General features: G+C 44.2%; 1 protein-coding gene across 9 annotated transcripts in view; it reads left to right on the forward strand.

Annotated features, from left to right (window-relative positions):
• ARHGEF6 (Rac/Cdc42 guanine nucleotide exchange factor 6) overlaps nt 1–15,335 on the forward strand; it is a 116,949-nt gene extending 101,614 nt beyond the window's left edge. For 4 of the 9 annotated variants that reach the window (XM_081222775.1, XM_081222773.1, XM_081222774.1 and 1 more), the window contains exons 12-21: nt 93–179; nt 989–1,067; nt 1,957–2,102; nt 3,156–3,293; nt 4,850–4,870; nt 6,054–6,147; nt 7,279–7,368; nt 9,856–9,955; nt 11,659–11,713; nt 12,867–15,334. In XM_081222775.1, the coding sequence (XP_081078901.1) occupies nt 93–179; nt 989–1,067; nt 1,957–2,102; nt 3,156–3,293; nt 4,850–4,870; nt 6,054–6,147; nt 7,279–7,368; nt 9,856–9,955; nt 11,659–11,713; nt 12,867–13,007 (951 nt within the window). In that variant the 3' untranslated portion in view covers nt 13,008–15,334. Of the gene's footprint in view, nt 1–92; nt 180–988; nt 1,068–1,956; nt 2,103–3,155; nt 3,294–4,849; nt 4,871–6,053; nt 6,148–7,278; nt 7,369–9,855; nt 9,956–11,658; nt 11,714–12,866 lie in introns of all 9 variants that reach the window. The other 5 variants (XM_081222767.1, XM_081222768.1, XM_081222769.1 and 2 more) reach the window with 5 other exon arrangements.
• The last annotated feature ends 5,931 nt before the right edge of the window (nt 15,336–21,266 follow it).

Raw genomic sequence — 21,266 nt, forward strand, 5'->3', positions numbered from 1 at the left:
AAAATCTATGTTACAAAAATGATTCCAGAAATTATTAATAAACAAAATGTGCAATTTATATTTTTCATTTAATCTTTTTCCTTCCACTTCAGGAAAAAGAGGAGCGGTACCTCATGTTATTTTCAAGTGTCTTGATAATGTTATCTGCAAGTCCTCGGATGAGTGGCTTTATCTATCAGGTTAGTAGATTTCATATAAAGCAAATAGCAAGACCTGTAATGAAAACAGGTTTCCATCCAGATGCAATATTTCCACTCCGGCATTAAAAGCTCCAGCCAGAAAAGACAGAATGTTCTGTCTGACCCTTCATGTAATTAAACAGTTTATAAGAGCAGATGTTCCTTCTCTCAGAGGCGTATGTGTTAGCATAATGAGTTTATCCTGAATGTCCACTGCTCTGGTTATAAGCTAGGTTATGAATGTGCAAATAGAAATTGAAGTCTGCAACTAGATGCATTAGCAGCAGCATTTTCCAGGCCCATATCATATCATTATTGCTGAAAAAATATAAAGTTGAGACTTGCCCCTATGGTTGTCTTATTACAGTCACGTCATGTGACTCAAGTTTCTGAGATGGAAGTCATTCAGCTCCTTAGGAAATTCAACTTCCTTTAGTCTGCTCCCAAAACACGGAGTATTATAAGTTATTGTTGCCTATATCCTATCTTGGCCTAGCAATTTCTAATTTTCATGAAATTCGAGTTTCTACTTTGTTTTTTGATGCTCAGGAAAATGTGTTAGAAAAGTAAACTGTGATTAAATCCTGACCTTATGGTTTAGGGTGTGTTAGCAAAACACAACCCCCACTTTCCCCTTGCTTTCTTGTCGGATTAAAATTTAAAGTGGGGAAACATATTATCTACTGACAGACCAAAGAAATATGTCTCTCCATAATTCACCAGTGATTCCTAAGAGGGTCAGAAAATCTAACAAATAAGCAGAGACATGTATAACCACAGAATTAATGGGGATGTTCTTTTTCTGGTAGGGAAAAATACCAATAACAGGCATGGTGGTGACTAGATTAGATGAAATTGAAGGGAATGACTACACATTTGAAATCACTGGTAGGTAATTTTCTCTTCTTCATGTAGCTACTTCAAATTCTTTTTGAAATGCAGTGGGGTTTAAATAAATAAGTGCTATTATTTTCTGTTATATAGTCCATGAGCAAGTTTTACATGGGCATGGCAAAGCATATTCCATTTCCTGGGTTAATTAGGCTACAGCGATAGCAGGGAAACCTCCTGGTCATTCAAAAGCCTTGGCTTTGCCATTAGTTTCAATCTTCTCTTGTATAAGAGCTACTTGTTAGAGCTAAGAAATAACAGAATGGACCGATGTAAATATAATTTTCCCTCCCTTCTGTCGTCTGTTCCCTGGTGGCAGAGGAGCCATTTTATCACCAGCCTATGAATTAGCAAGATTCGGGTGTGTTTTTAAAAAGTGCTGAAAAGCCATGAAACTTTCTTCACAAATTGAGCAAAATGCCACACCTCCATAATGCTCCGTGACAGTTTGGCCTCTTGTCCCTTTTGCCAAACCTGTTTGATATCCACCTGATGGTGGCACGTTTTGCACTGACACGACACGATGGCTAACACTGGGATGCTGGCCGCGGGCTTTACCCGCTTCTTTCCCAATAGGGAGCCCGAGATTTGGTATTGGCCCAGAGATTGGAACCAGTCTTAGTTAGAGCGAAGTTTTATACTACTTCCAAGATTCTGTAAGCGGTAGAAATCCAGGATGGTTTTATAAATCAGATAGGAGCATTTATGTCTTTACTTTATTATCAGAGCTTATCTGTTCCTGATAGAGAAGTTTCAACAGGGTTAGCTCATAAGTATGAAAACGCCTGAAAATAGACACCCAAGTCCTAGCTGCAATGAAGTGTGTTTATGAATGAGGCAAGCTCAAGCTCCTCCTTGCCTTTTGTTTCCAAATGCTCCTAATCAGGTAACATAGTAGAGAGAATTGTGGTCCACTGCGGCAACAACCAGGACTTCCAGGATTGGCTGGAGCATCTGTACAGGCTGATCAGAGGACCCGCCTCTTGCAGTTCCTTATCCAAAACATCATCGTCATCTTGTAGTGCTCATTCCGTAAGTAGTCTGACTGTCTTGTCCAGGGATTATTGAGTCTCTTGTCAAATCCTGCCTGCTGAGGACTTACAAGAAGTGGTGAGCATGCCCTTAGCCTTTGGATAGTCTGTATTTGTAGGGTTTGCAGTACAGTCAAACCTCACTAATTCTGGTTTCTTGTTATGGAGGGAGACCCATCCCAATTAACAGAGTTTGACTTAGAGGTGTGCAGCTTTGTTTGACAGTATTAAGGTACTCCAACTAACTGCTAGCAAAGTTTTTCTAGCCGGAAATCCTGCTAAGATGTTTTAATGATAAACAGCATTTCTTTTAATCAGCAACCATTCTGTTCATGTTAATAATGTGCTAAGTCAAAGGAAATAGTTTACCTTCGTAAGTACTTGAACATCTCCATGCAGTCTCATTTATGCATCACATTCCCTCAGTAACCTTTAAGGGTGAACTTTGAGCGTTGTCTCCTTCCATTTTATCATAAATTTAGAGTTCACGGAATTTGAATTGATGAGATTTTACTGTACTTGCCGAGTGAGATTGAAGATGTGCTGTGTTGTCTGTTAACACTCAAACCTCTGATGCCCAAATTCCAGTTTTGAGCACAGTGTGTGGTGGAAAGAACAAGGGATTTTGGCATCAGTTCTGGGTTCAAATCTTGGCTTTGCCAATTGCTGGCTGGTTACTTCACTTTGCTAAAGTTTGTCTTAAGTTCTTCTCAGGAAATAACCTATTTAAGTGCCTAATTGAGTGCCACACACATGACCAGACTCATTAAATGTTGACTGTTACTCCACTTTCCCCCCTTAGAGGGGAGAAAACACCTGACTTGAATGAAATTCCAGGACAGAGGGAGGGCAGGAACATGGGATGTGGAGTGAGTTTTGTGCTGTTCCTTAGAGACCCCAGAGTCTTGACTGGAAAACGCCAGTTCTCCAACTGGAGACTTGTTTTCCCATCTTTTCCTTTCTGGGGCTGCCTTTGCGGATGCAACGAAGCTATTGCTGTTCTCTCAGTGTGTGGCCCAGGGGTTCAGATGGCAGATTGCCAACATCTCATCAGACATTCTCCCAGTCTTTTAGCTCTACTGGACAGCCCCGAGGACCGTTGGAGCCTCCTCAAATTATAAAACCGTGGAGCTTAAGTTGTCTGCGACCTGCGCCTCCACTTAGACCATCAGCAGCGCTAGGTTATAAAGAGGTAATTTTGCTACATATGGTATAAAATGCTTCTGACAAGCTGATTTCGTAGCTTATTACAAAGAGTTCTGTGGGCATGTGCTAGAATTGATGATAGGTGATACATGTCAGTCAATCTCGAATTGCTAGACTCAGTGATTTTTTTAAAATTAATTTTCCATTTCCGCATTGTCCATCTACACATATTTCTTGAATATCCACAAGGTTTCTGTGCACTGCCTGAGTTTCCCTGGTCTCCCCCTGGAGTGCCTCTGGCTTGCCTATATGATTATATGATAATTCTATAAATAGGTCATGATGTACACACATCTCAAACAAATGCCACTTCATTAGCATTGAATTGCTAACCAAGCAGTCCCAAGTCTGCATTTGGAATCATTTTGATCTCTTAAACCAAATCAGTAAAAGTCTTACGGGACCAAGCCATGGGTCTGAACTATGAAAGTCTGAATTATTTGCTGCAGTTGGAAAGAGAAAAAGAATTTAATGAAAGGAGTGTCTTTTAAAAAGAGGCTTTTAAGTGTCAACCCTAGAGGACATCTGATATTTGGGTAGAATGCGGATTTCAAGGTTTTTTTTTTTTTTGTCTAGAAATGGCAGTCAGGAAATGTCAGTCACTATCTCCCATAACTGTGTGGAGCATTACCTTTTCCATCCAAACGGTGGTTTTTTTTTCCCCCCTAACAAGTTTCTCATCATTTCAGCTTTCGGAAAAGATCCTCATTTATTAGTAACTATTCTTTAAATAGGTCTTACCGAGTGAAGATTTAAGTCTGTGACAATCATGAGACACATGTTAGAATTATGGTGCAAAGGCAGCATATATTTTTGTGTCAAATGTGTGTTTTGATGAGTGACGCAGACTTAGCTCAATTTTGAGTTTTTGATTTAAAACACCATGCTTCACTTAATTGTTTCACTTAATTGTTGCCTCCAGTTCTTAGTGCAGTAAAAGTAGGACAATATCTGGATATGGGAGGATTTTTTGATCCTTTCAACCTGACATGATAGGAGAAATAATCCTTGAGCCGAATCTTTATTATGTACCTCTATTCAGAATTTGGCCAGGAAACAGCCCCACAGGCTGGCTTTGGAGATTGACCGGTGATTCCTGCAGTCATCCAATTTTCTCCTCTGATTACCTAAACCAGGAGTGCCACTTCATAGTTACCTAAGTCCCCTTTTTAATGATGCATATTTTGTAATTGTCCGTTACTAAGTTCAAATTAAGGTGAGCTTTGAAGGGTAAAGTTGACTTAATCCTTCACAGAACTAATCCATTAAAACTAAGGCATGATCACTTTGTTTCTGCTGGGAGATGTGTATTTCAGTTATTTTCAGCATTTGTTTTTCTGCACAGAACTGTATTCCTTGGGCTTTTGCATGGTGATATTGCATCTGAAACTAATGTGGGAAACATGATGATATTCTCTCTGTGTAATTTATGGTAACACTAACATTTCAAATGTTGTTTTAGAATTATTGATAAATGGATTTGGTCATTATAACCATCGACCTCTCACGCTCATCTTCTCTTTCTTTACATATTCACTTTAGAGGATGTCTTATATCTTAAAGGTAAGGGTAGAACGATATCTTTGGCATACAGTGACATCATATAATGCTGTGCTGTAACCTTTGATGAATGAAGCTTTCCTTTATGCTTGTTTTGTCCCTTGTTACAATTGGTGGCTAAAATATGAAGATACAATTCTGACATGTAAGTACTTTCTTCAGAAAAGTAGGCTCTTGTGAACTATGTACGGAAATGTCATCTTATAATGCCTCTAAAATGTCTGTTTTCCGTGGGGTTTTTTTATATGCTGTTTCTATTTTTCCTGTTATTTTTGTCACATGTGAGTTTTTCATGTTTGTCTGTTTTCAAGTCTAAGTGGATCACTGAGGCTAAGTGGAAGAAATTAAATTCTTTGTTGCACTTATTTTTAAGGTAGTGATTGTTATCCATGCATCCTGTATATACATTGCATGGGAGATTGGAATAAGATGATCACTGTTTACTCGGGTACTTAATGAGCACCTTTTTAGACCTGCTGGTTATTCATATGGCAAAGGCAAATCCAATAATTCATCTCTCTTTTATCTACTAATTAAAAATATGTCTTTATAGATGTATGTTTAAGCTTGCTGTAGGTACGTTATGCCTAACCCCAAACTATTTATCAGGAAATCCTTCATTTGGCTCTTCTCTTTGACTACAGGGAATTTACTTAGTCTCTCTGCCTTAATTTTCCTGTCTCACAAATGGAAATTGATATTCTTCTTTGTGGGACTGTCGCTAAGGAGAACTTAGTTAAATAGTTTTGAAGCTCTTCAAAAAGCGGTCTATACCCCATTAATAGTTACAATTGTTATTTCATTCCCTTAAAGCTGTATCAGTGGGGAATATAAACCAAGTTAGGAATACTGTTATTTCTCTAGGATTGACATCCATTACTTTCTCTGCAGATGGTACCCTAAAGGCATTTGGCCTCCTAGAGAAGCAGCCGCCTCTGCAGTAGTCCCACACCATTCTTATTCCCATCTCTATGGCAATTGAGAGGATAATAGCATTGCCTCGGTTTTATTTAACCTTTTAGAGTTTATTGGAGCCATTTTTATTGTGTATAGTATTGAATCTTGATACCCTCCTAAGTGAGACTGTCAAAAATAAGAGAGAGCCATTCTATTTAATTTCATTTGCTTTTTTTAATTTGTTTTTTGGGGAAATTTTTAATTCATAAAGAAACCTCTATCCTTACAGGAATCTGGTAAAAGCCCCAAAACGATGAAGAAGTTTCTTCACAAAAGAAAGACTGAAAGAAAGCCATCGGAGGAGGAATATGTCATCCGCAAAAGTATGTGATTCGTACTTTTAGAAAGTTGGTTATGGATGAGGAATTTTTTGAAAGAAGAGGATTCGAGCAGTGTGTTCTCAGCATCACCTTTGACATAAAGAAAAATGCATGGGGAGGCTTGGCCGCCACCTCTCAGATTTTGCAATAAGCTGTCTCCTGCTGCTTTTCATGTCGTCTTAGTCAGACAAACCATCTATATAGTTTTCATGTTGAATACTTGGCTCTACCTGGTTTAGAACCACTAAAGGGACCCATTTGCTATGGATACATTTTTTTCTTCCCTCTTAGTTTATGACACCTGAGATATTTGCCTTTACTGAGATCGACTAAATAGGCCCGAAGCCTGAGATCCTCTGGAATTTTAATGTTCAGTGATGTTCTCAGTTAGTCAAGGAAGCAGCCTGCTGGCATATAGAAACAGGGCTGGGTTTAGAGGCAGGCTGCAAAGTCGGTCAGCCAATCGATATGTACACATTTGCCTCTCTGGGAACAAGGTACTCTGGGACACACATGAAGGAGTAAGTGATGTATCACAAAGGGGTGACAGAGCAGTGTGTATCAGTCCGAAATACAGTCTGGATAAATCTTTGCTGGACTCTAGCTTCTGCTTCCCCTACCCCTCACCTCACCCCTGGATGTGCACATCAACATGTTAACAGTCATTTCTAGAATGAGTTGGAGGGTGTTGGGGGAATGAGAGGGAGAATCAGTGACTAGGCTGGCTGGTTGGGAAAAAATGGGTGGGATTAATGGTGGAAAGCTTCCTAGAGAAAGTGAGCCTTGAAATTTGATGGAGAGGAAGGGTGTGGTGTATGGGTTGAGTACTGAGGCCAGCGCCAAGCCCAGGGCTGGCCTTGTAGCCTCTGAGACCCTGGCAGGACCCTCCAATTTCGAGCTCTGAGTGGCTTCCAGAGCAGGCCACTCTCGGCGCCGAACTCACTGGTGCTCCATCCCTTTCCCAAGGTGGATGTGTCTCTGCTGCACCATGCCAGCCGGTCAGCTTTTTCTCCTGCCTTTCATTAAGGCCATTGGTCAGAGAAGCCAGTGCCTAGCACCCGAGTGCACTACATCATTTCTAGGGTCCAGAGGCATGTATCTCCCTGAGGAGTCACGATTCCTTACAATTGACAGGTACGGCTGCTCTGGAAGAGGACGCTCAGATTCTGAAAGTGATTGAAGCCTACTGTACCAGTGCCAACTTTCAACAAGGCCACGGCTCAAGTAGGTTCCCCCAAACCAATTTCTCTAATGAGTGATGTTTCTTTGCTACTGCTCACTGCCTCTTAGAAAAAAGAAGAGCAACCCAGATGGGCTGCAGGGTGTGTAAAGCAGGTGACTTGCAGCAGAGGGGCGGGCCCAGGGCTGCATCTTTCAGATAAGCTGGTTTTAGCTACCAAGCGGTTTGTTTACCCACTGTTTCTTTTCACCCAGAGACAAAGAGAGATGCAAGAGTAAAAAAGTTGGAGGTGATAGAAATGAAAATAAATTTTTTTTAAAGTCACTCTCCTTTGAAGTACGCAGATACCTTCACCAACACTAGTTAGGAATTAAAGAGCCCAGAGAGTTCCTGTGTCTGTGAACTGATGCTAATCTCTTCTTATAGGCAGATTTGGAAAGGAAGTCAAAATACTATCTTTGATCAGCTGCATATTTAAGCAAATAGAGCTTCACCAAACTCAAGTTTCAGAGTTGCTCTGAAAATCTGGAAATGTAGCTGCTTAGCAGGGCCTGTTGAGAATGTCTACAATTTATCAGGGAGCCATTAGGTGAGGGTATTTCCCCCAACAACTTTCAGGCTACAAACTGAAAGCGAGATAATACTTTCTGATTCATCCTTGTGCTTTTAGAAAAGCCAGGTCACATTGCTTATGTCCTTGGTCTTTCATTATTATGGACATTCAGGATACCTGGTGTGAGGGTCTTGCATCTGTGTAAGAGATAAGCTCTCCATAATGTTCCATCTGGACAGCCACTGAACCCTGGCTTGAGTGTGGGCAGGGCTTCCTCAATGGACTGCCCTGACCGGTGCTTCCAAAGTAACATGTCTCTCAGGTCGTCATGGGGAAAGCATTCTATGTGAAAGTTGACACATTTGACTCTGAAGGGGGGACTGTCACACCTTCTGCTTCTCAGACCAAACGTGCCTCTGGCTTTGGGCACGCCCAGCCCTGATAACAAGGTTCGAGGAGTCAGGAAAAGAAAGTGAGAGCAGTTTTTATTGCAAAAACGAGGAAAGAGAGGGGGGCAAGGAGACGCCAGAAGCAGCAGCCCTCATACGAAATCTGACCTCACCGCCCGCCGCCTCCTGTCCTCCTCACACTGATAGAGATGGGAGATTTGCTCAGAGGTGTGGGCAGGCATTCTGGCCTCAAGAGTCTCATTTCCCCCCACCCCCGTCCTCCCTGGCCTCCCTTTTTTTTTTTTTTTTTTTTTTTTTGTGGTACTCGGGCCTCTCACTGTTGCGGCCTCTCCCGCTGCGGAGCACAGGCTCCGGACGCGCAGGCTCAGCGGCCATGGCTCACGGGCCACAGGCTCCGGATGCGCAGGCTCAGTGGCCATGGCTCATGGGCCCAGCCGCTCCGCGGCATGTGGGATCCTCCCAGACCGGGGCACAAACCCGTGTCCCCTGCATCGGCAGGTGGATTCCCAACCACTGTGCCACCAGGGAAGACCCCTGGCCTCCCTTTTATGTGTGCAAAGTGTCTAGCATAGTGCTTGGCACGTGGTAAGCACTTTCACATCCTGGTGACTGACACCCTCCATCCCTCTCCAGCCAGAAGTCCTGCACCCGTAGAAGCAGCCGCTATTGTTTCTCGCTGCATCCAGTTGGTTGGTTAGTCAGCCAGTCTGCTATGCACTTATTAAGCACCTACGAAGTACTGGGCCCTGAGGAAGGCAGAGACACATCCACCTCGGGAAAGGGATGGAGGTTGAGTGAAGGCACTGAGTGTTCACAACTGGAAGGAGCTTGGCTTAGAAGAGAGGAAGCCAGTGGCTCTGAGAGGAAGGATCCAGAAGGGAAGGGGAGGTTGCAGGTGCAGGAGAGCTGTCTGGTCAGGTCCCATGGCTGCTCTGTCACCTCTTCCATCCCAGAGCCTGGAGATGGTGAGCAGAGAGCAGTAAGGACGCCTGCATCTTTGCTGCTATTGTGATTATCTCCCCGACGCCCCCTCTACCCTCCATCAAAATGGTCTTCACCGACCCTGCTTCACCCTGTATGACGGTAAAGAGAACAAATGGGAGTGAATGATGCTTCTGAGGCCCTTTAAGCATGCTGCATCCCAGTGCAGTGCTACGTTCTGCATGGTGTTTACTCAAATACAAAAGCCACAGGGTGTGGCGTGCCGTTCCCCAGAGATGCGCAGGGAGGAATGGTCACTGGCTGGCTCTTTGCTCTGGAAGAGGCAAAACAGGAAATGATGGGGTCTTGGTTGAGGACAGTTCTCACAGCGGCCTTTTCACATTGTGTTTCTGAATATAAAATGTGCCCCTGGCCCCCAGGATTGAATCAGTGTATTTGGCCATTTCGAATTTCTCCCGTCAGGAGGATTTCGTCAGCAAATGTTGGATGACTACTCTCGGGGTGCCAGGCAGCCAGATGCCGTCAACAAAGACCCCTCAAAAACAACAGTAGAAAGGAACTAACCCCCAACAAATAGTCTCCCCTAGTAAACTCCCTCCCTCGCCTCTTGCCGTCCTTGTCTGTAGGTGCTCGCAAGGATTCAGTTCCCCAAGTCTTACTCCCCGAGGAAGAGAAACTCATCATTGAAGAAACCAGAAGCAACGGCCAGACCATCATTGAAGAAAAGTGCGTAGAGTGGGCTAAACCTTTTCTGATTTTTCTGGGGGCTGGAAAGAAGGTTCTGGCAGGGCAACGTGGCTTTGGCCAAGCCTGCACGGAAGGACAGTCCCTCCTCATCTGAGAATATGGCCCTCTTGGCTGACTGTGCAGTTGGGAGCCTGGGGAGGGCTGCCCCCCAACAAAGGGAAGGGGAAAGGAGAGGCAGAGGAGGTCAGGAAGGGACTTCAGGGCACGCAAGAATACCACTCCACATGGGTTTTGGAGGCATTGGGAAGGCCATAGCACCAATTCCCTTGCCCAGATGGATGCCTCTCACATTTATTGGCTCAGGCACTGGATTTTCACATACTTGACCTCATTTAAACTCCTACCGCAATCCTGGGAGATAAACGTTACTTTCACCACTGTTACAGATGAGGAAACTGAGATTCAGGGAAATTATGTCCCTGACTTAGCTTTGCACAGTAGTGAGGGTGACCTAACGGGGGAAAATCAGGTTAAGTACTTGTTTATACTTGAGTCATTTCTGAAGTCAGGCCTAAATTTGCATAGGACAGCGTGTTTCACAGTGCTTGGCATCGTCAATGTATTTTTCCGTCTGGTGTATGAAGTGATACGACCAAATGGTAAAGCACTTGGGCTCAAGAGAATAACAGCCCTGATTCAACTCCAGATTCTGGTACTTGTTAGCCGTGTGACCTAGAGCAAGTTCAATCACCTCTCTGTGCCTCAGTTTCCTCCTCTGTCAAATGGGTATGATAGTAATACTTTCAGGGTTTTTGTGAGGTTAAATGGAATAAGAAGTACAAAGGCTAGCACATGATAATTACTCAATAAATGATGATCGTTACAATTACTATTATTATAGCTATATTAACCCCTACAATGACTTTATGAAGTTTTCAGGGAATGTGGTATTATCCCCATTTTGTATGTAAAGAAAATAATACCAAGAGAGGATGAGAAGAAAACTGGTTACCTAAGGTTAGAGGACTGGTAAGCCGTAGGGTCAGAACTGGAGCCCAGATCTCCAATGTCCTTGTCCAGGGAGAGAGCCAGAGAGGAAATGACTCTTCCACAGTTCTGCCAAGGTGCTTTATCCTTTTTTTGGAATATATGGAATCTTTTAGAAATAATGCCCCTGACTTTGTGTTTGTGTCATGTACGATGGGGTAGGGTCAGATAGGTGAGAAGGGCAATGCCATAGCACAGATAGCGTAGGATAGGCAGGGCCTGGTGACACCTCTCATTACAATATGTCAGGTGATGGTCCTTCCTGCCCCCAAGAGAGAAATCAAAACCTTATGAGGAGCCCTAGTGTCTTTTTTTTCTTGACTTTTCTTTTTATTTATTTTTAAAAATGGAAGTAGAGTTGATGTACTGTATTATATAAGTTACAGGTGTACAATACACTAGTCTGTTTTATTTTTTTAGTACTTGCCTAAGCTGGGAAGCAAGCAGCAGAGGAGGAGGGAAGTGTAGAAAACGTGCGGTGACACGGTCTTAGAAAGAGCTTGTGTGATGCTGGTTGTTAGCCCATAAAAATGAGAAACACAAGGACCATTCATAGCAGTATCTCTTCCGATCCACCAGCAAGGCCACAGCTTTACAGGATCTGTATTTCTATAAAGCTGCTTTCCTTCTTAAGTATCACTTAACAATATCTCAGTGCCATCTATTAATCTATGAACTTTATCTTTGTGTTCTAGGAGCCTTGTCGATACTGTTTATGCCTTGAAGGATGAGGTCAAAGAGCTGAAACAGGTAATGAAATTCGAAAGTCGTTTTCTCAGATCCTAACGGGCCTGCTTCCTCTTGCCTGCTGTGCACTGATAGATGCCCTCAGGAGAAGGCCAGGAACAAGCTGGTGAGGTGGGGATTCTTAGTTCCCTTGTGTCAGCCAGATGGGTTTTGTTGATTTTACCACGTGGTCTTGGGTTTCAATTTCTGAAGCTTGCTTATATACCTATTTAGGGATTTACAATAGGGTCACAAACTTAGTTACAACTTTCATGTTCCCTGACTTTTGCAAGCAGAATTTAAGAAAAGATAAGTCATTCATGAGCATGTAAGTGTAAACAGAACCATAAATCATGATTTGTGGGCCCCTCTGCAGCTCTGATCCAGTGCTCCATGAGGGACACTCTTCCTTGGGTTTGAGGACTGACTGTACCTGGTGACAGGGTAAAGGATGGATTGAAGGGAGAGAGACCAGAGGCTAGAAGACCACTTAGGAGGTTATTATAAAACTCAGGGTGAGACGTGATAAAGTCCTGAGCTGAGGAGGGAGAGCCGCTCAGGCTGCGGAGGAGGGACACAGATGTAAAGGAAGGCACATCACAGAGTTAGAGCCTTTGGAAAATGGCGCCATGATATGGGGATTAAGAAAGAGCCAGGGATGGAAGATGAGTCTTTTTACCTGGGTGTCTACTTTGATATGGTGGTGCCCTTCACGGAAATCAAGAGCCACAGGAAGAAGAGAAGTTTGGGTGGTGGGGGAGATACTGAGTTCACTTTAGGACGTAATGAGTCTGAGGTGCTTGTAACACATCTAAGTTGGCATTGGGGACTGTGGACCTGGTGCTCATGAGCTGAGATGAGGTCAGTACCATAGGGGGAGGCCCCTATGTAGTTATTTGAGTTGAAAGAGAAGAGACACTAAGTGAAAAGTGTGTTGAATTAGAAGAGGGCCAGGGCCAGAGCCCTAGAGAATGCTTGTATTATATTTCAAGGGATGGTCGGCGAGAAGTAGAACCATCAAGAACCATCAAGAGGCTGCCTTGTCTTAGAAGCTGAGGGAGAGGAGCTTGAGGCAGGAAAGTGTTGTCAGTGGTGAAGGCTGCCAAGAGACTGAGCAGGAGGGGCCCTGAGGCGGGGTCCCTTTGTTTGGTAACCAACCAACCTTTTCCCATCATAGGAGAATAAAAGAATGAAGCAGTGCCTGGAAGAAGAGTTGAAATCAAGAAGGGACCTAGAAAAGCTGGTCCGGAGGCTGTTGAAGCAAACTGATGAGTGTATTCGGGCCGAGTCCAGTAGCAAGACCTCCATTCTCCCATAACCATCACAGTGCGGCTGACAGAGGGTGCCCACAGGGCATCGGGAAATGTCCAGCTGACTGATCTGACTCAGTTTGCTCACTTCTCTGGTTTTTATTTTGTATCTTAGTCTCTCTCTCTCTCTCTCTCTCTCTCTCTCTCTCTCTGTGTGTGTGTGTGTGTGTGTGTGTGTGTGTTTGGTTCAGTGTTTGTTGCTGTTTGGTTACTGGTTGGTTGTTTATTTTTTTTGACAGAGGTCAAAGCAAGAGGGGGTGAACGTCTCCCCATTTTTTTCCATTCAGTAAGAAAAGGGAAGCTAATGTAGGCAAATGACTTACATGGTCTTCAGATGGCTTTCAATTCATAGTGCCTCTTTACCAGCCATTATCTTGGGTCACTCATTTTGGGCTGGCTGCTGTCCCAAAGTGGCCGGCCGTGGCTTATTAAATGTGAACTTGACTTTCTCCCCCAATGCTTTCCTGTGCCTGGCAGCCCCTCAGTACCTGATTTACTGAAGGCAACACTTCTGGAACTCTGACTGGCGTAGGGTGAAAGGCTAACACGTTTGCCCAGTGATCCAGCTGCCCTTCCCCGGGCTGTCCTCAATGCACACTTTTTTTAATGACTACCCTATTTTGTCTATAAGACCAAGAAAACTGTAGTGTCCTCCCTCCTTTCGTGTTGGTTTACATTTTAACTCTGTGGGACAGAAGCTCTGGTCACCCATGCCAACACCAAATCCATTAGCAAATTGCACTGGACAGTCCTCCCCTTCAGTAGCAGAGTTGCCCATCTCTTGCCAGTGCATGATGGGTTTTGTCCCTAACCTTCTACCTTGTGTGTGCGTTTTCTATTTCCCCAGTGCTTTTAGCCAAGCATACCAAGTGGTGTGTCGACTGGTATGTGTGTGCTTTGCTTTTTAAAAATATAGACTGTGAGCACTTACTTTTTTCTACATCACATATTCAAATTGCGACTTCTCATCCTTCGGTCTACACTTGAGGAGATGTTGTGCCCTAGCAGACAGCTTTAATTCCCTTGATTGCTCTACCATATATGCTGTGAGGAGCTGTGATAGTCATCAGCCTCTTCGAGTAGGACTCTAAGCATTATTTGCAGAAATGTGCTGTTGGCCCACTTTGTATAGCCAGAAAGAAAGGGCCCCTCTAGTAGCTGTGTGCTGGCTACTAGTGAAGCTGATTATCTGGAACTGGTTTACTCAAGTTGCTCATTGAATCAAACCCTCGCCTTTGTACGTATCTGGGAAATTAGAACTGTGATAAACCAGGTTTAGAAGAGGGTCACAGGAGGGCAACACGCATCCAAATTCAGCACAGTTGAAAGTTGGCCTGGGGCTGTAGGACAGAGCAGTGCAACCTGCCCCTGTCTGTCCCAAAGATGGGAAGTTTGATGAGGTGGAGGAGATCGCTGGAAAGAGAGGCCAAGGACCAGTGGACTGAGCAAAGTTGTCTCCCAGATACATTTGATGGGTGCCTATAAATGTGGGTTTTGCAAATGTTGTTTAGGAACCAAACTTGAAGCTTGAACTCCCCAGCTTGTTAAGCCCTTTTCCTTTCTAGTACAGGGTGGGTCTCAATTCCCATAACTACATGGTACGGGGCTGTTGACTGCTTGCTGCACAGCAGAAATTACACCATCCACGGGAAAGGGACTGTTCCTGCAGATCAATCTCAGCCAACCACACCCAGCTGTCTTTGGAAGCTGAAGACCGAACAAGATTGCTAGGAATGGCTGTTGTTCTGTTTTTAGCCCAACAGTTTAGAGATGCCGTCCTTCATCTCCAAATGGAAAACAACAGTAACAGCAACACAGATCATAGCATCTGCCCCGTCTGTGGTTAGTCAATGGCTTGCAATAAATGTGCAAACTATATCCATAGGAAACATTTTTGTGATTACAAAGTACTTTAGTTGGTAAGGTATATAGGATTGCTTAAAATATTGAAAGGTCTTTATTTTAAAGTGACGTGTCCATACGCATGTTTTGGGGACGTGGCCCTTCTGATGAGAGGCCCTGTGTACTCTGAGTAATGTAGCTTGTGCAGAGTGGTGTCCACGCTCACACTCAATAATCCTATATGGGAAGTGAAGCCATGTTAACCTGACAGCAGTGTCTCCATAGTTGTGTTGTTTACAGTACTCTACAAATGGGTCCCTGTTACTCTGTAGTCAAACTGCTGCCCTTCGAGGCCTTTCAGTTCCTCTTCTGTCATGTCCCTTCTTACACAGCTCAAATTTTCTAACTTGTTTTTATTTTGAAGACTTTTAAAATGGACATTTTCAATAAATAAGAATAACAATGCTTTATAAAATAAGTCCTGTGTTTCTTCTTCATTTTCTTTTTCTTTTTTGCTAGCTGGTGTGCAGAAAGATTTCTCATGCTGTGTCAGCTTCCTCTTCTGTTTCCCTCATTAGCTATCCATGCTCATCAGGCCCCTGAACCAGCTTCTACCTTTTTCACTCAGGGCAGATGATATTTGTTCCCCACTTTAAAGAGATAATACACCTATTGAGAGAGAACCTTCTGTAACTTCTCCACCCCTCTCCTCCTGCCCCCAACCTATAAACTGTCTGTACCTCTTCTCACCATTTTCCTCCCAATATAAGAGAAAGAGATATTCACTTTCTTGTTCAAGCTTATCCCTTGATCTTTAGTCTTGTTTCCATCCCTCTTTGTATTTTGCAGGATTTTGTCAATTTTGCTCTATTTTGACCACAGGTGGAATGCTGGTGTCAGCGGTCACGATGAAAATATTTGCTCCACCCTCAAGACAGATGCACTGGATATTATCTGTTGCTACTCAGCATCCATTCCTCTCCCCCACCCGCAACCCCAAGGCTTAAAAAGCACCTATCCCAGACTCCCTTGCAGCTAGGGTTCCGATACAGTGTGGGTTCTGATACATTTTCAGTTCTGCCAATGAGATGCCTTTGTGCAATGTTTGAAAGGCTTCAATTAGGCAGAGGCTATCTTCCTGGAGCTTGTTGGCTGGCAGGAGGTTCCAAGGATATGTTCGTGGCTTCTGTACTACCTATGGGTGACAGACTGTAGTGGCAGCAGCATCTTCTGAAACTGGATTTGTATTACAGCTACTGTGTTATGACCTTGAAGCCATAGTCAGTGGAAGCCCCCTGACTTCCACGTCTGTAGCTGTCTATTTTTTTTTTTTGGCTGCATTGGGTCTTAGTTGCTGCGCATGGGCTTTCTCTAGTTGCGGCGAGCGGGGGTCTACTCTTCGTTGAGGTGCACAGGCTTCTCATTGCAGTGGCTATTCTTGTTGCAGAGCATGGGCTCTAGGCACACGGGCTTCAGTAGTTGAGGCACGTGGGCTCAGTAGTTGTGACTCACGGGCTCTAGAGCACAGGCTCAGTAGTTGTGGCGCACGGGCTTAGTTGCTCCGCGGCATGGGGATCTTCCCGGACCAGGGCTCGAACCCATGTCCCCTGCATTGGCAGGAGGATTCTTAACCACTGCACCACCAGGAAAGCCCCTGTAGCCGTCAATTTTATAGGCACCTGATATTACCTTTCTGCTTGAGATCACCTCAGCGTAGGGAGCCGAAGCAATAGCTGTCACATGGCACCTCCCATGTGCTAGGCTCTGCACTCTTTTACATAGTTAAGCTCCTGTAACCCTTGCAACAACCCTATGAGGTATTCACTACTGTTATCCTCATCTTACAAGTGAACAAAGGTACAGTGGTTGAACAATATGCTAGTATGTATGGAGCAGGGATTTGAAACCCTGGTCCATCTGCCTCTCGAATCCATGCTCTTGCTACTGCATCTCCTCCTCTGCACTTGGTACTTGCCGAGTCAGCTTCTACCTCGGCCATCTACTCTCCTGAAGTCACTGATGAGCTCTTACTGACAAATCCAGGGAGCGCTTTTCAATACCCATCTTGACCTCTCTGCAGTTTCTGACCCTTGCCTCCTGGATAAATCTCTCCTTCCTGGGCTTTCATGATCCCAGCTTTCCTGGCATTCATTCAACCTTTCTGACCACCCCAAAGTCTCCTTTGCTGGATCTGCCTCCTGCCTGTCCCCTGAATGTTGCTGATTCTTGATGCTCTTTGCCTCTTCTCTTCTTTTCTATAGCCTCTTCCTGGACAACCTTGTCTATTCCTATAACTTTATTCATCAAAGTGTAGATGACTCCCTGGTCCATATTTTTCCATCCTGACCTTTTCTCCTGAGCTCCAGACCCGTGGATGCAGCTACCTTGTGGACATCTTAGCACCTCAAACTCAGCATGTCCCAAACTGTACTCCTAATTCATAGTCCTAGATCTGCTCTTCCAATGTTTCCTATCCCAGTACATAGCACCCCTGGCCACTTAGTTGCCCGAACTGGAAAAACAAGTATTGTCCTTTATTCCTTCCTCTCCCTAAACCCTGTACAAATTTATACATTAACCCTTTATACATTTAGTCATCAAGTCTTACCATTTTTAACTCTGTTGTAACCCCTGAACTTCTCCCCATCCTCTGTTGCCTATTTTTGATGCTTATCATCTCTCTCTCAGACTAATGCATCTCTTTGCCTCTTGTAGTCTAGCCTCTTTGGTGCCAATAGTCTGGCCTCTTTGGTGCCAGTAGAATGATTATCTAAAAGATCTATGTCATTCACCTGTTTAAAAATTTAATCTCTTGCTACTCCCCACCACACTCAGTAAAGTTGGATCTCCTTGAATTTCTCTTAAGTTGCATAATATGCCATTTGCCCTGCCTCGAATCCCTTTCCCATCCCTGTCCATCAAGCAAATGCATTCCTTTCCATTTAGAGTCAGCTCAAGTATCTATGTGAACTCCTGATTTCTAAAACACATGTACATGTGTATCTCTGCATGTATATGTGTACATTTATATGTATGTAGTGTGTATGTTTGTATGAATTAGGGTTGCCAGATAAAATACAAGACGCTCAGTTGCATCGGAGTTTCAGCTGTACATCAAATAATGTTTTGGTATAGATCATGTCCCAAATATTGCATGGGATATATTTATATTAAGTTTTTCAATGTTTACCTGAAATCCAAATATAACTGGGTATCCTGAATTTTTTTTTTTTTTTTGGCTGTGTTGGGTCTTCGTTGCCGTGCACAGGCTTTCTCTAGTTGCGGCGAGCAGGGGCTACTCTTCTTTGAGGTGTGCGGGCTTCTCATTGCAGTGGCTTCTCTTGTTGCGGAGCATGGGCCCTAGAGCATGTGGGCTTCAGTAGTTGTGGCACATGGGCTCAGTAGTTGTGGCATGCGGGCTCAGTAGTTGTGGCACGCGGGCTCTCTAGAGCGCAGGCTCAGTAGTTGTGGCACGTGGGCTTAGTTGCTCTGCGGCATGTGGGATCTTCCTGGACTAGGGATTGAACCCGTGTCCCCTGCATTGGCAAGTTGATTCTTAACCACTGCGCCACCAGGGGGGTCCCTACCCTGAAATTTTATTTGCTAAGGCTGACAGCTTTAGTACCTACATGAGTATACATAGGTGTCTAAACGCATACATTTCCTAGGAGAAGTGACATCCTAATAGCAATGAACACAGCTGTGCCCAGAACTTGGTTTCTAAACACTATACTCTGCACTGGAATGAGGGCTCCTTGGAGAAATGGCCGATTATATGGCTGAGGCAGGAAAGGTACAAGATGAGCCTGGAACATCTTGTTCTGCCAGAAAGTAATGCTCAGAAATATGATAGGGGCATGTTACAAAGACACAGGTGCAAACTTGAAGAGGCTCTTACTGGCCAAATAAGGGAAAATTTGAGCACGAAAATACAGTAATGAATTTGAAAACATTGGAAAAAGTAGAAATCTATGTGTCCATATCAATAAATAAGTGGGGAGAAAGGGAAGGCTCTTGTTTACAGTACCATGCTGAGGGTTGACTGGTAAACGTGGAAGGAACGCTGGAGTTGGAAAATCCCCGTTTTGCAGCCATCATAGTAAAGACCGATTCAGGCAAAGATCATTACTGGGTGTTAAAATATAGAGGGAAACTTTGATGATGAGCAAGTTACTTGTATGGTCTTAAAGTGTTTCCCCAAAGAGTGCTTACTAGTTGCAAGGTGGAAAATAGTAACTCTAGATAGAGTGGGGAAATTGGACAGCACTTTAACTGAGTGATCAAAATTCACATCAACAATGAGAGGCAGGGACTTCCCTGGTGGCGCAGTGGTTAAGAATCTGCCTGCCAATGCAGGGGACATGGGTTCAAGCCCTGGTCTGGGAAGATCCCACATGCTGCGGAGCAACTAAGCCCATGCGCCACAACTACTGAGCCTGCACTCTAGAGCCTGTGAGCCACAACTACTGAGCCCACATGCCACAACTAGTGAAGCTTGTGCACCTAGAGCCCATGCTCCACAACAAGAGGAGCCACTGCAATGAGAAGCCTGTGCACTGAAACAAAGAGTAGCCCCCGCTCGCTGCAACTAGAGAAAGCCCGCGAGCAGCAACAAAAAACCAACACAGCCAAAAATAAATTAATAAATTAAATAATTAATTTAAAAAAACAGTAGGAGGCAAACGGCCATCATGTGCCTCCAGATGTGATACGCTGAGAAGGACACAACATCATTTATGTAGTTTTCCATCCAGGAAAGCATAACCTGAATTTAATCATGAGGAAACATCAGACAAACTCAAAATAAGGAACACTCTTTTTTTTTTAAAGGGGACAGATTGTTACTATATTAGTCTAAAAAGTCAATGTCATTAAAGACAAAGATTGTGGGCTTCCCTGCACAATGGTTAAGAATCCGCCTGCCAGTGCAGGGGACATGGGTTCGAGCCCTGGTCCAGGAAGATCCCATATGCCGCGGAGCAACTAAGCCCGTGCGCCACAACTACTGAGCCTGCGCTCTAGAGCCTGTGAGCCACAACTACTGAGCCCACGTGCCACAACTACTGAAGCCCGCACACCTAGAGCCTGTGCTCTGCCGCAAGAGAAGCCACCATAATGAGAAGCCCACGCACCGCAAGGAAGAGTAGCCCCCGCTCGCTGCAACTAGAGAAAGCCTGCACACAGCAACAAAGATCCAATGCAGCCAGAAGTAAATGAATAAATAAATTTATATTTTAAAAAAAGGACAAAAATTGTGGAAATGTTCCAGATTAAAGGTGACTAAAGAGACATGACAACCAAATGCAATACCGACCCTAGGATCCCGTGCTGGAGGGGAAAATGCTATAAAAGATATTATTGGATGACTTACCTGAATTGGAATACAAATGGAAGATCAATATCAATGTTAAATCGACTGAAGTTGATAACTGTACCTGTGGTTATAAACAAGAATATCTTTATTCTTAGGAAATACACGCTGAAGTATTTAGGGGTGAAGGCCGTGAGGTACACAACTTACTCTTAAATGATTCAGAAACCACTTTTTATTTGTACTGTTCTTATTTTTGCAACTTTTCTGTATGTTTGAAATAATTTGCAAATAAATTTAAAAAAAAAAAGCTCAAGCATTGCCTCCTCAGGGAATCCAGACTCCATCACACTGCACTTTATTTGCTTGTGTCTTTTTCCACACTGAATGTTAATTACCTTAAAAGGGGGGGATAGGCTCCTTTCATCCATGTAAATTCGGGGCCTAATACAGGGTCAAGCCCATAGAACCTACTCAAGAAATATTTGTTGAATGAGCCAACTTTCCCCATAATTTGAGGTCTCTGCTGTTTGTCTGGAAGAATTGTGAAGACTTGCCTTGGTGCCAATAGCAGAAGGCCAGTGGGGTTCTAAGCTTTCAGCAACCTCCAAGCCTGCAGGGTCCAGTCTGACCCAGCTCTTGGCATGCAGGCGACCTCGGCCAAGCTGTAGAGCCAGCCCCTCTGGGCAAGCAACTCAGAGGGAAGTTTCTGTCTGCCAGATGAGCACAAAGGCTCCTCCTAGATTGGGCTTCAGCGTGTGCTCTTTGACCTGTACACCGAGATCCTTTCTCACACAAGGCCCCCTGTGAGCTGACTCCTACTGCTGCTCCCCTGGACCTTTTATCCAGCTTCACAATCTCTGCTTTCGTATGTTCTGTGCTCTCCCTCTGGTCCTCCTTTCCTCCCTGTGGCCCCTCCTCCCCTCACCGTCCCTCAAGACTCAGTCTGTGCCACCTGTCCTGGAAAGCCTTTCCTGACACCTATCTTGCCCCGCTCGTCCGAGTTACATGTCCTTCCCATGTATCCCCTGTTACACTGGTCCTGACCCCCGCTGCAGCATTCACGCTGGGCTTTCAACATTTGCACACCTGTGATGCAAAATTCCGTAAGCTA

The sequence above is a fragment of the Mesoplodon bidens genome (assembly GCF_964165515.1).
Source record: "Mesoplodon bidens genome assembly, chromosome: X".
In the NCBI taxonomy this organism is placed as follows: Eukaryota; Metazoa; Chordata; class Mammalia; order Artiodactyla; family Ziphiidae; genus Mesoplodon; species Mesoplodon bidens.